This window comes from Vanessa atalanta, chromosome 19 (genome assembly GCF_905147765.1).
Source record: "Vanessa atalanta chromosome 19, ilVanAtal1.2, whole genome shotgun sequence".
NCBI lineage: Eukaryota > Metazoa > Arthropoda > Insecta > Lepidoptera > Nymphalidae > Vanessa > Vanessa atalanta.
In genome coordinates this window covers 8257428-8272652 of record NC_061889.1, presented here as the reverse complement: position 1 = coordinate 8272652, position 15225 = coordinate 8257428, and the positions used below count along the sequence as shown (strand labels likewise).

General features: G+C 34.2%; 1 protein-coding gene across 1 annotated transcript; it reads left to right on the top strand.

Moving 5' to 3' along the window:
- The first annotated feature begins 580 nt into the window (after positions 1–580).
- LOC125071238 (UDP-glucosyltransferase 2-like) lies at positions 581–14720 on the top strand. Its single transcript, XM_047681356.1, has 8 exons — positions 581–810; positions 9352–9442; positions 10205–10394; positions 10697–10888; positions 11688–11907; positions 12461–12680; positions 13009–13228; positions 14407–14720. Exons 1-8 carry the CDS (start codon positions 664–666, stop codon positions 14675–14677), a joined length of 1551 nt encoding a protein of 516 aa, XP_047537312.1. The 5' UTR covers positions 581–663; the 3' UTR covers positions 14678–14720.
- Positions 14721–15225: the final 505 nt, after the last annotated feature.

The window sequence follows — 15225 nt, the reverse complement described above, 5'->3', positions numbered from 1 at the left end:
AGGTGGCGTAAGGCGTAGGGGACGTGGGTCGGCCCTGGCCCTCGCGGTGGGGCCTCGCGCACTCATAGTTTAGGTTAAAGATTAATTATAGTAATTTTCGGAAAATATAACACTTTAATAATAGCTCTGACGTTTTTGGTTGTAATTTAAGTGCTAACCTTATAATATATTTTTGCACTCATATTTTTCATTCATTCATAAAAATGGACAATATAAATATATTTAAAAAGGCAATGCTAGCATTCATTTCTAGTATCCAGTATCGTCGTATGCCCTGGGCCCCTGAATGGGCCCAGACAGCCCTGATCTTCTCCATATTAAATTACACAATACAGTCATATATTTTACAATAAAAAAAAGTCATAATCAATTAAAAATTTAATAAATGGCAGAGATCTGAGATCTATGGGAATACGAGCGAATTGAGAACCACTCCTCTCTTCTCTTATTTAACAAAATTCAACAAACGAAGACATTGAATATTCAGCCTTGTCATACAATGATATAGTCTCCTTTTGCAATTTTAACGCACGTCATTTTAACGTCAATATGTACGTACACATACACGATCACACTTTGACTTAGTAAGCCCCACATTCAACTTATCGCTCTGTGTATTCTCGATCAGTCAGTCACGGTATCGTATTTAAAGAACAAGCAATAATGATACTAAAATATTTAATATCAACGATATATTTAGTTAATTTTTGTTATGGATACAAAGTCCTTCTAGTGTTTACTTTGCCGGGCAAGAGTCACAGCATCCTCGGAGAGGGTTATGTCAGACATCTCTTAAAAGCTGGACATGAGGTAGGTTTAAAAATTGTTTGATTTTTTTTTTACTGGAGTTTTGAAATTTATTTCACGCTTGGCCGACTTGATTTTCTAAATATGTTATAAATTCTTATATTTTTAACTTATATGTAAAAGTCCTTATAAATATACTATACAGTTGTCACATCGTATAGCATTATCTGTAGGTACTGTTTTAAATATAATGTAAGTCTATTTCAATAAACATATTTTCGTGCATTATTTTTTATTTATATTGAATTACTTTGTTTAAATTTAAATTAAAATAAATCACTTAAAGGCTTTGTAATTAACCGTTTTTATTTAGCCGATTGTCAGTTGACAACTTAATTTAATATTATTAAATGTAAAAATATTTTCGAAATTATCTGTGCACCCTCTCGGCAAAAATAAAAGAAAATTAAAAAAAAAAAAGTGAAAATACAGAATTACATAGTGTACAACGGATATTATAAAAAAAAGATTTTTTAAAAAATAAATATGATTTTTTTTAATTCATTTCATTTTAAGTACAAATAAAAAAAGTTTAGTATATTATACGTGTAGATAGAATGTATGAACTAAAACAAACGAACTTACTTCATAACCAACCCAACTGCCAACTGTTGGTCACCAATACGACACATTCATTGTCTACCCAACATATAAATAATCAAAGTAATAAAGTTATATTCCTAGAAGTCGGAACCGTTTCTGAGATTCAAATTCAACTTGAGCTCCTTGCTCAGTTGAATTAACTATATACATACATATATATGGTACGCATGTCTTGAAATTAGGAAAAACTTTTTAAAATAAGAATGCAATAATAAAACGTTAAACATACCTCATTTTGAAAGTTGCAAATTAGAACAGAGAAGTTTCGCTCAAAAATTGTTCAACATTGTTTAACATACATAAAAAATAAAATAATAAATAAATAAATATTGGACAACATCACATACATTACTTTGATCCGTTAAAGCACTCGTGTTATGGAAAATCAGAAGTCACGACGGTACCACAAATACCCAGACCCAAGACAACATAGAAAACTAATGAACTTTTTCTACATCGATTCGGCCGGGAATCGAACTCGGGACTTCGGAGTGGCGTACCCATGATAACCGGTGTACACACTACTCGACCACGGAGGTCGTCAAATATAACCATAATAACGAAAAAATGTATTTGGACTCTTAGAAGCTAGCCACGGCCTTGGCGTTGGACTTCCCGTGGCATCTAAAAATAAAGTGTGCGTTGAATAACATTGAAAAGAGCAGAAAAGCGCTTTTGTAAGTGTAATAAAGAAAAAAAAATTAACACACACTAAAACACACTTAACACACACATACAAAGTTTTATATAACCACATGATGCCTATATTATGATGACATAACATTCAGATGATCATGACATTGTCACATCAAATGAGTTGTTTGATCTGAGATAAACAAGAGGAACGGATCGCTGAAAATAATAATTAATTATCATTATTGATATGCTTACTCACAAACAAATACAAGCGTCATATTAAGGAACCGCTTTTAGGTGACCTCTATTAAAATTCCGATTTTTTTGTATCTGTCATTGAAAATTTTGAGTATACTGAATTTATTTTATTTTTATGTAATTTAAAGATTTGGAATTAATAATATATGCTTAGGTATACGAGAGAGTAAAGCTGGAAGCCTTTTAGAATTTTTTCTGCGACGAAGATGGGAAGGTCAATTTAATTTTTACCAATTAGCAACTGTTCATAGTCAGAATTACGACCAATCAAATACGAATTAGAATTTAATAATTAAATTAACTAATAGGAGCCATTTTTACACTGGTTTTGTGCTAGCTTGTCTGGATAGGAACCCCCATACCAGTAGCTTTCCCGCCGTCTGTACTCTTAGATCTTTAATACTAGGCAACGGATTTGAATGCCGTTTTCATCAGAACAGAGTAATGCTTGTTGACTTCCAGGCAGGAGACATAACATACATATATAATAGTATTTAACTAACATGACTGTATTTTTAGTACTAACAGTATTTAAAACGGGATATTTCCCATGTTTTTTATTTTTATTTGGTGGAGCTCGATATTTCGACATTATCTACGAATGTCTTGTTCACGAGTCTCGTGAAAAAAACATGGTAAATATCCCGTTTTAAATACTGTTAGTAATAAAAATAACCATGTATTTTTAGATATTGAAAAAGTGTAACTACTGAGTTTCTTGCCGGTTCTTCTCGGTAGAATCTACATCCCGTACCGGTGGTAGCTTTACTTTCAATAGTTTGTTAAATGACGATTCAAAAGATTCGTAAAAGCCTACTTGAATAAAGTATATTTTGATTTTGAATTCAAGAGGAATGTTTATGAGAAAAGTCAAGAATCTGCAACTTTATCTCCTTAAGCCTGTTCTTTTTGCTGTGTGAAGCAGGACATTAGTTTTAGGTTAGTTCAATATTTCAAGAATATTTTTTTAATTGAATTCATCAAGCGAAATAGAATTGTTTTCAGGTTTTTAAAGATTTTTGAAAGAAAAAAAAGACAGATGATAATCCTTTCAATGAACTTAAAACTGTCCTGTCAAACGACAATCACTTGAATAAAAATATAGAACCTTTATAGTTAAATATTTTACGTTAGTTAAATTTGTGTTTCCACTAAAATAGTTATCAGTTAAAATCGCAGGCGCAGGACCAACGGCCGAGCCGAGATGGCCCAGTGGTTAGAACGCGTGCATCTTAACCGATGATTTCGGGTTCAAACCCAGGCAGGTACCACTGAATTTTCATGTGCTTAATTTGTGTTTATAATTGATCTCGTGCTCGGCGGTGAAGGAAAACATCGTGAGGAAACCTCCATGTGTCTAATTTCAACGAAATTCTGCCACATGTGTATTCCGCCAACCCGTATTGGAGCAGCGTGGTGGAATATGCTCCAAACCTTCTCCTCAAAGGGAGAGGAGGCCTTTAGCCCAGCAGTGGGAAAATTTACAGGCTGCTAATGCTAATAAAGGACCAACGGCTTTACGTGCTAATCGAGGCACGGGAATCAACACAATTCCGACTTACAACTTTAGGCTGCTACTGAGATTTTTTCTATAGAAAAACCGAATAATTTTTTATGTGAGGAGAGTGCCTCCGCTGACTCGTTCGCTTTAGAAGACCAGGGTAATGACGTCGGCGCTATTCGTACCTTTCCCCATAAGTATCGCCGGGAAAAGGGGGCAAAGGCAAGCGATCCCGCGATACCCCTTTTATATTTGTAATTAACGATGGATCATTTTCAAAACTATACCCTACTACTCAAATCAAATGAATTTTATTCAAGTAAACTTCACAACGAGGCGTTTTTGAATCTTCGATATTAACAAACTACCACCGTTTCGGAAAGCAGCCTCCAGCGAGAAGAAACGGCAACTCGCATAGTTGCTCTTTCCAGATAAACAGATTTACAATACTGTTTTTTTTACATAAATTAGTGACCTGTGATGGAATCCGAGCCTAAATCCAGGCGTTTTTTTTCTAAGAAGTACTCATTTAATGAATAATAAGACTTATTTATTAATTTAGTCTTATTAAACTTTTTAAATTTCGTAAATGGTAAATTGGTTACATTTCCCGGTATCTTCTTATATATCCGTATACCATTGCCCAAAAACGTTCTCTGTACCGTATGCAAACGGAAAGTAGGGGTTACAAGTTTATTCTTATTTCTTGTATTAATACTCTCTCCTGTACTAAACTCGTTACTCGTAACCGACTCAGTAATACTTCCTTACTAGTCAATTATAGCTCCTGTATTACGCCACATACACAGCCACTTTAGGAATTAAAATAATCGTTTCTTAAATATAGTAAATGAATCTTGTTAATTGCGTATATTATTTTACGGTACGTGGTCACGTGATCACCACGATTGTATTACGTTAACAATTTAAACTAATAATAAGTTAAGTCTGTAATTATGCTGTCTCATTCGACCAAGTAAGATGCGAAGAACAATTTCGTTTTTCAATCTAAATATAAAATCTTATAGTTTATTTATTTGTTTGGTTTAGCCATCAGCCTTTTACAATTTAAATTAAAAAAAAATATACATGAAAAATTCCCATTTGCGCAAATCAATTTCAAATTTCGAAGGTTCTCCTAAAAAGGACAGACTAAAGGAGGCTTCTGCTCGGAAATAAGACATTAACTAGTCTTTACTTTATGTGAAATCACTAAATAAATATGTTAACAACCGACTTACGGTGATTTGGACAAGTGTATCACATAAGTTTTATTATTATTATTATAGTCAATATTGCGTCATTTTATGTTTAAACACCTGAAATTAGAAGTGAATAAACTCGGAAATAAAATAAGCTAGCAAACTGTTGGTGCGCCTGAATCCTTGTTCAATGTCATAGGTCCGACGTAGTTGGCACGTCTCCCTTGAGGGAGTAACCGAAATCGTCCAGTAAACAACAACATCACGTGTATAGTGTACAATCACTGATTTCAAACATGTTTGGTATAAATATCACATAATTACGACCTGGACTAAAATCCTTGAAAAATATACAATTTGCAAAAAAAAATCCGGATGTTTTTATAAGCTATTATGAATTTAAGTGCTTCTAGTTATTACGATGTTAAGTGCTTGTTAAAAATATAATTAATGTTATAAAATTTATAAACATGTTATATATTAATAGCGTAAGACGATAGATGTACATAAAAGATTATATATAATCTTATTTCGAAGAGCTTCAGCCGTAGATATGCAGAAAATTAAAGAGGATTCAGGATTGCAATTTACTAAATTGTTACGATTTAACAAAGTATTTATTTTAGAGAGCGGAGAAAAGTAACTGGCCGGATAGAGACCGGCGCTATAGCTGTGTTGAAATAAATAATTAAAAAAAAAAATGTGCGACAAGACGCCGTCAGTTTGTAATGAAATAAAATTAAATCAAAATCTATGACCGTTTCGAAATTTGTAAAAATCTGTTGAATAAAAAAGAAGTTTCGCATTCTGCCCACTAGTATACAAGACAAGACCGTAGTGTAATATCGTTTATCGTTATCGAGTTTTTAGTGACGTCACAATTGTTCAATCCTAATTAAATATAATTTACGGATTTATTTAGTGTTATAATGAGAAAATAAAGTCCTCCGCCGCCTTTCTGTGTGTTTGTTTAATCGCAAAAAACTTATAAACCGCTAAATCAATATACATACGGCTATCAATATTAATTCATGAGGAAGCGTTACGGTATACAGTTCTTTAAAAATCATCATAATGATGATAAGAGCAGAGATAGCCCAGTGGTTAGAACGCGTGCATTTTAACCGATGACTGCGGGTTCAAACCAAGGCAAGCACCTGTGATTAATTTATATTTACAATTCGTCTCATTCTCGGCGGTGAAGGATAACATAGTGAGGAAACCTGCATTTGTCTAATTTCAACTAAATACTTTCACACGTGTATCCACCAGCCCGCATTGGGGCAGCGTGGTAGCATATGCTCTAAACCTTCTCCTCGAAGGGAGAGGAGGCCTAACCCAGCAGTGGGAAATTTACAGGCTGTTAATGTAATGTAAAATTGTTATATAACGATATGTTGGATTTAGAATTTAAAATAAAACATGCACCTATATATACAGTTAAAATTATTTCATGACTATCCGATACATCCACGTAATCTGTGACGTCATTAAGACGTTGATATAATAAATAACTCCACGCATCTGCAAATTTAAAAATACATAACTTGAATGCAAAAAATATACACAAAAACAATAATTTATTTTTAAATACAAGACAATCTTGACAGACCAAACGCATTGTTTTTTACTGATAAAATTGATATGTTTTATTAATAGACTCACTGTCTTTATGTTTCATCAGATTAATTATAATAAAAACAAGAATACGACAGAAGTTTCGTACTTAATAAAGTTATGTTTGTCAACAAAGAATATATATTGGTTACTATTGTAGAAAATACATTTTTTTATGTAAAAAAATTAAAATGAGATTATATTGTCACGTATCTTCGTTTCGATTTACGCCATTTTGATACGAGTATCGTATACATTTTCTAATTATTTTAATAAATGTCGCATTTAACGTTGTGACACTTCACGCTCGTTGAGTTTCGGGTTGGTTCTCAGAACCTACCAGGCGCTATTCACGTTCTCGTTGAACCTTAAAATCAATATTGGTATTATAGACTTGATTAGTGCTGATCTACCGTTTTGAAATAACACTTTACACCGCTTACTGCTGTAGTTACACTATTTTAATTTTATATTTTTGAGTGGGTTATTCATAGCATAAATCAAACTCGCTTATCGTTGTCTGGCCCAATGTATACTTAGATCTTTGAAATTACACAACGGATTTTGATGCGGTTTTTTTTTAATAGATAGATTTATTGAAGAGGAAGGTTTATATGTATAATACATGCACAATATAGTAGCGAAAAACTGATTATTTTAGAGGTTTCTAAAGTGATGTCGTAAATAAACACATTTTTTACGCGCTTACATTGCAAATGCTGGCTAAACCCTACGAGATAGATCAAAATAATGTACTACAGGGTTGTACACCATAAAAAGGTCTTCAAAAAAGTTCACGATGGTATATGTATATTTCTTAGGGATAACCAATAGCTATTTTTTATCCTTATTACGAAAAATAATTGCTTATTTTCGATTTTTTAGCAATTTTAAGCAATACAGCATTAATCCCTATCCAATTAAGTACCTTAAATGCATTGTCCATATTTTAAAATAGATCAATATGGCCCTTTACAGCATGTAATTTAAATGAATATTTACGAATATATTACAGATTTAAAACGCAGTGACAGCGGTTTGTATTGTCTAACGACTGAAAAACTGTGAACGTTGTAAGACATTCTGTAGTATATTTAGGGGCAGCATTGCACCCGTGCGAAGCCGGGGCGGGTTGCTAGTTATTACGTATTTTGAGTTAGGCTCAAAAAATAAATCGCATGTATCACATAGCTTAAAATGGGATGGACGACTGCAAGGAATATAATATTCCTGTGTCCATCCTTGCAGGTATTCTACCAACACTGCCTTCATAAATAAAAGTAATACGTGTCTCGGGATATGGAGTTAGAACAAAATCTGTTTCGCTATTATATGTATAAAAAAGTAAATGAAAAACGTGAGATACTAATTGTAATTGTTATCAAATTACAATTATCATTTTGCCATAAATATAATTTTAATTTACGTAATTAAAATACATTGTATAATTATTAATAACATAATTATATAAATATACATTTTATTATTAATTATTATTAAAATTGTTACTTGAAAAATTTAATTTATTTATAAATATTTAATTATAAACTTATCCGTGGGTAAATTCAATCTTTGTAAACAGACGCTTGTAAGCTACACGTGTTTGACCAATATATAGCAAAAATATTATGACGGTCGTAGTCACACTTGCCGAGACATTACAGACAGTCCTTGAGCGAGTATCTATGTACATGGAGCTCTAGTTCGCTAGTCTCTTTAGCTCAAATGATACATCAAGCGTGTAGACGGTGTGCTTGGTGGCTTCAAAAACATTTTTTTTATGATATAGGTAGGCGGACGTGCAAATGGGCCACCTGATGGTAAGTGGTCACCACCGCACATAGACAATGACGTTGTAAGAAATATTAACCATTCCTTACATCACCAATGCGCCACCAACCTTGGGAACCAAGATGTTACATCCCGTGTGCAGTTACACTGGCTCACTCACCCTTCAGACCGGATCACAACAATACTGAGTACTTTTGGCGTTAGAATATCGGATGAGTGGGTGGTACCTACCCAGACGGGTTTGCACAAAGAGGTTCTCAGTAAGAGGTTCACGACGAGTTTGTACAGCCGGTATTACGATTATTTCCGTCTGGCTCTCATTCATCGTCAAGTGTGTGGAGTGAAACGTGCGAGAAGGACCTTGATTAAAAAATAAGACCTTACATTATTATGTACGTGATATATACCTACACACTCTGATATGAGTATAAACACTCTGAAGTAATAGGTTATCTAACTACCCGTACCGATATTTTATGGGTCAATGTTTTCCTGATGGTTTTGTGATAAGATGAATCAAGCTTAACTGACTGTGACCGTTTGTGATCTTCTCTGTAACCAATGTAGTCTATATTTTCGAATAAACATTTTGATTACGTTTTTTGCATAAGTATTTATTAATCATGGTCATTTATATAACAAATAAATTGAACTGAAGAAGAATCACAAATTGATTCATTACCTAATTCTTTTAAGATACCAAATTTTTTTTTATAGTCGCTATTGTAATATGAAAAAATATTATATAGTCTGAGATTTTCTCAAGATTTTTTCCATCACGAATAATTATAAACACAAATTAAGCTCATGAAAGTTGAGATTGTCAGTACTTGTCTGGATTTAAACCAGCAATCTTCGGTCAAGATTTACCTAACCAGCAGAGGACCTTCTCGGCAGTTGTCGTCTTTAAACTATAAGGTGTTTTATTTTTTTCAGGTTACCTACGTGACCCCATTTCCGGAGAAGAATCCACCGAAGAATCTTCGATATATAGATGTTTCAGAGAATACTAAATGCTTAAACATGGGTAATATTTTTGATTACTATTTTATAATAATGAAGTAAGCATCAAACGTAATGATATAATTTATTAAATCTTGAACCGAAAGTCACTTGTGCTCGGCGGCATACGTCGAAAGAAATCCTATAACAAAGAAACGATAACGTGGTCACCTAACAAATAGGCCAGTTGATGATAATCGGTAATCTTCTCCCGATGGCGCAGTTACTTTTCTTCTTACCTTCATTGCATTGCCAACTACTAAATCTATGACGATTTGACACATGTATGTATGTGTAAATATACGCGCTTTTCGAAAGATGATCTTCAAGCCGAAACTCAACAATCTTACTAATATCGTAAATGCAATCGTTAACCTATTTATATTTGTTATTCAATCATGTAGGTTACTCTTTGGAAAGAGGCGCGTAGTTCCAATAATCTGATAACAACTTCAAAACGTATTTTTTTCACAAACACTATGAAAGTGTTGATCCCGATATTGATTTGATGTCTATCAGAAGTCATAGTTGTTTATTTATTTCAGTCTTTCTACGATTATAATTGGTCATACATAATGTACAGTTATTCGAATAGCACTCAATTACACTTTTGACAGTTATGTACATATATTTATAAACATTTTTATTGGAATACCGACGTACTCATGCACCCGTTAGCTTACAGCATAATTGAAGAGCTATGTTATATTATAGACTATGATTCGAACTATTTCCAAACATGAAGCTGAAATTCCTTTAAAACGAATGGAACAATCTTTTTTTTCAGGCACCTTCGACATAAAGGTTATTATGGATAAAGAAATAAATTTGCAAGACCAAAACGTAATAATACCGATCATGGAAAACTTTTGGGAATGTACATTGAAAATAGAAGCCTTGCAAAGATTTTTGCATGATCAAAATGAGAAATTCGATGCTGTTGTAGTTGAATGGCTGTACAGTGAACTTGGTTCTGGGTATTGTATATTAAAAGTTACTAAAATCTTCTGAATATACATTATCATATCTTAGTAAGATTTAGGGGCATGTCCAAGGTTCTCTTAAAACAAAATTAATGAGATTATTTGAGGTGTTGTATTGCGTGGGTTAAAAATATTATTTATTTTTAATTTTTATTATAATTGAAGGGAACAATTCTCACAGCCAAAAAATGGAAATGGAAACTTGCTTATGATGTCTTGCGATGGAGAATTTAGACTCAAAACTGATTAAATTTAGGAAGAAAAGAGATTTACTTTTTCTAATATCTTAATTTCAGCTTCGCTACAGTTTTCAACTGCCCTCTCATCTGGTCTTCCTCCATGGATCCTAGTACCTTCGTACTGTCCCTGATAGATGAACACTTAAATCCAGCGTACACTGTACACCATATGTCCAAGGATTACTCCTTTTCGTTCCTAGACAGAGTTTATCAATTGTGGAGTTTGGCTAGAGTGCGGTACTACAAATGGTAAGGCATTATATGGACTATTTACCACTTTATACCTCTCTATATTAATTTGTCGATGAAATTGATATCGTTCTGACCGATTTCGATCAAGGTGGTAAATCTCAAGGAAGGCTAGCTGATTTAGGACATATTACAGCGCACAATTGTGTACGCAAACTAGTATTGCGTATCGATAGTCTACTATCGATAGACAGTTGTTAGTCTATCTATAGTTAAGGGGATAGTATTGTCACGTGTCAATACTATCGATAGTGTCGATAGTATCGATAGCTCTCGTGAGCAATACTGTTGACAACGGCGATACTATAGATACTACTATCGATATCCTGAATAGTTTTCGAGGTCAACTATCGATAGTCAGACTACCAACAGTCCTGCAATACAGACGCAAACACAGATGAATTTTGTACTTCCTCATTACCATAACCCGATGGAGCGAAAAATCCGACACGCCTAGGAAGAGTTCAGGAGGAAAACAAACGGTTTTACGTGCGTGAATAAACTACTAAAGCAATGTACATCGAACTATACCACTACACTCTGGTATAGTAGATGCAGCACGTTTAAGGGAAGATTTTAGTTTATATCATAGGTAGCTGCGGAAATGGAGGTTCACCTTTAAATTAAGACTATTGACATGAACTCTCATATTGATTTGCAAAATTTAATTATTTTAACATACATTTTCAGTTTTATTAGAATAGAATACCATTCTTTTTTTTTAAAAAAGTAATAATAAAAAATCAATATAGTACAAATGAGGGTGGTCTTTATAACATTACCTAACTTTTGTTTTTAGGGCGAACTCCAACAATGAAAACGAATTATTTAAACAATTATACGGACCTATTGTTGCAAAAAAAGGGCGAGAACTGCCCGAGTTTGATGAAGTGAAATATAACGCGTCACTTATGCTTGGGAACTCAAATATTGTTGCAGGAGACGGTATAGCTCTACCACAAAACTACAAGCATATTGGTGGTTATCACTTCAAAGAGGAGATTGAGCCCCTGCCTAAGGTATGACACTATTCTAGAAGAAATAAGTGCATAGTTTGAGATTTCAGGGAAAGTTTAGTATTCACAGCTGCACAGCGCAGGTTAGGCTATTCAGTACATCAGTGCAGCGTAGTACCGTGTTATGTCCCTGCTATTTAGCATTTAAAACACGATCTGACATCTGTAGGGACTACCTTTAGACTGTTGAGAAATATGTTTGATCACTTTCTCCGCTTCCTCCAACTCTGTAGCACATGTTAAGTCCCACAATAATAATGAGTTTCAATAAATGCCCTGATTTGCTTGTTCCGGGAATTGGGTATCGAAGACGCCTATCAGCCGATTTTCTGACTGCAGCGTAATTACGACTGCAGCTGTGCGAAAAGCAATCTTAGCATGGCAATCTATGGTATCTTGCGTCACCGAATCTAGAGCTGACTCCTTGTGACAGGGAAGCCTGTATTTCCTTTTTTCCTTAGACAGTACACCGGTAGACCTTCCATTACACCTGTGTTTTGCTCAAATATCTAAAAATAATAAATAGCAATGTTAATTTATGTTTAACTATTTATAGCACTTGAAAGAAATCGTCGATAATGCTCCACATGGCGTAATATACTTCAGCATGGGCAGTAATCTTAAGAGCAGCAATATACCAGATAAATTGAAAAGGGAGCTTCTTGATATGTTCAGTGAATTTAAAGAAACCGTGATTTGGAAATTGGAAAAGACAATAACAGACTTACCGAAAAATGTCCATATATCTCCCTGGGTACCTCAACAAAGCCTATTGGGTAAACAAAACTGGTATTTTTTTAAGAATTTCACTGAAATAGCAAATATACTTATATATTTATTATTTGTATATATATCCCTGAATATAAGCGTATGAATCTCAAATTATTAAACAAGATATGGATCGTATGGATGATCAAGGTGCTGTCATTTAATTTTATTAAAGTATTAACAAAAAGACTTGTCGCTTTTAATTTGTATTCGATTTTATTACTTCACTTGAATATTACGTGCGCTCCATGTACCGTGTTTTGTAATAGAGTTTTTTAATGAAAGCAACAATGATGATAAACGGAGGTTTGTTAACTGTTAAATCTATATTTTCAGCTCATCCAAAATGCGTGCTCTTCATAACCCATGGAGGTTTGCTTTCACTCCTCGAGACATTGCGAGCTGGAAAACCAATTATAGGAATACCGTTCTTCGCTGATCAATATCTGAATGTCAACAGAGCAGTTGCTAAAGGTTTTGCAAAACGAATAGACTTTGACGAAAATGTCATTCAACCTCTGAAAGAGGCCATTAAGGAAATTCTGGAGAATCCGAGGTATGTTTTCTATAGTCTTAATATAAAAATAGAAATAAAAATATATTTTATAACTAAAGATACGTCTGCCAATAGATCTGGATCTAGCTAGATCATCTAGTAATTTCCAAGAAATCAGGTTCATGTCTAGCAGAACCAATTTTTGATATGCTTAATATATTTTGTTAATAATTAATCTCGTGCTCGGCGGTTATGGAGAATATGGTGAGGAAACCACCGCATTAGAAGGAAGTTGACTAAACTCCAAGACATCTTAAGAGGAGCCTTACACTTAGAAGGGGGACATTTAAAGGCAGTTATTACGAATAGTATGGGCTATTGTCAAAACTACAATACACTACACTTTTACTAGTGACGTTACGATTATAATTTTCCCAATCTTCGCAGTTTTTAAGAGTCGCGCTGTCTTCGAGTTCAGTCAAATTCCTTCTAATGCGGTGGTGGTTCTCCTATACTGCCGAGTACAATTGAGATATCATTTTAAAGAAATTTGGATAAAATGAATGTTTGTCTATTTAAGAAAACGAATGTTTGCTATAACGACAACACCGGCTTTGCATATATAATAGTACCTAACAGCCTGTAAATTTCCTACTGCTGGACCAAGGCCTCCGTTCCCTTTGAGGATAAGGCTAGGCGCATATGCCACCACGCTACCCCAATGTGGATTGCCGAATTCACATGTGACAGAACTTCGTTTAAATTAGACACGTGCTGTTTTCCTCGTGATGTTTTCCTTCGCCGACGAGTACGAGATGAATTATAAACACAAATTAACCACTGGGCCATCTCGGCTTCGGTGTAGCATGTATAGTGTTTATGTGTAATAACAATAAAAAAAATAATTACGGTTTACAAGTGAAACGATCAACAAGAAATCCGGTTTTATCGTGACCTTTGACTTATGACACTAACAATTGCGCAAACTAAGGTTACTCCGGGTCGTTGATGATGTCTTAAAGTGGCGGTGCGGGGCATATGATAAAAACAATTTAATAATATTATTTTGAAATGGCGAGTAAAGGGAGTTGAGAAAAAAAAGTGTCAGCCACCACGTGCCCAAATTTTTGAGATTAAAGACGTCCCTGTATCGAACAACTAATTCGTCATAGCATCATCACCAATCAAAGTAAATAATTGATAAATATGTTGAAAATCTTCTCCTTTTAATATTTCAGTTACCAACAAAGGGCTAAAGAGCTCTCAATCCAATTCAACGATCACATTGTCCCTCCAGGCAAAGAGCTCGTGCATTGGATCGAGCACGTGATAAAAACAAATGGCGCTCCACACTTGCGCTCTGCAGCGCTGCACGTCAGCTGGTACAAGAAAATGTATCTAGATCTACTTTCAGTTGTAGTAATCGCTTTAATGATGATTTTCGTGATCATTAAATATATGTTTACCTTTATGCAAGTCGAAACTCATCAGAAGAAAAAAAAGCATTAGAATTTTAATTATTAAATTAGCAAATATATTATATTCATCAGAACGTTACGTTTTTCATTTAATTTTATTTAACAACTATTTCAAAACTAACGAAAACTAAACGACGAATAAAAAAGAAGTTTATCTAGTGTAGTTTATCTAGTGTATTATTATTATTATCTTTATTAATAATTAAGACTGTCAGTCAGTTCAACTATTAATTACGCTATATACTTATTATTATTATTACAGACTCCTCCGACGTATACCCTTTTTTTGTGTTGGTAGGGGGACCGGGACGGGTATGTGAGACTCGTGCCAGGGCCTAATGCCCTGTCCTACCCACTTAAATCATCTTCGGGTTTCCACGATACCGAGTGGTGAGGCAGCGGGATCGTGCATGGCATGCAACCGCGGCCTCACCAGCGGCTGAATATATGGAACGCGTCTGCCGTCCTGTCAAATATTATAGAATTAATCAAAGACGAAGAATTAATAAGCGGAGATGGCCCAGTGGTTAGAACACGTGCATCTTAACCGATGATTGCGGGTTCGAACCCAGGCAAGCA

Bases quoted from the DNA above. Each gene is read 5' to 3' on its own strand.
- LOC125071238 (XM_047681356.1), top strand. From the start codon at position 664: ATGATACTAAAATATTTAATATCAACGATATATTTAGTTAATTTTTGT. The intron at 9,443-10,204 runs GTAATATTTTTG...CTTTTTTTTCAG, and splicing joins TACTAAATGCTTAAACATGG to GCACCTTCGACATAAAGGTT. The intron at 11,908-12,460 runs GTATGACACTAT...AACTATTTATAG, and splicing joins AGATTGAGCCCCTGCCTAAG to CACTTGAAAGAAATCGTCGA.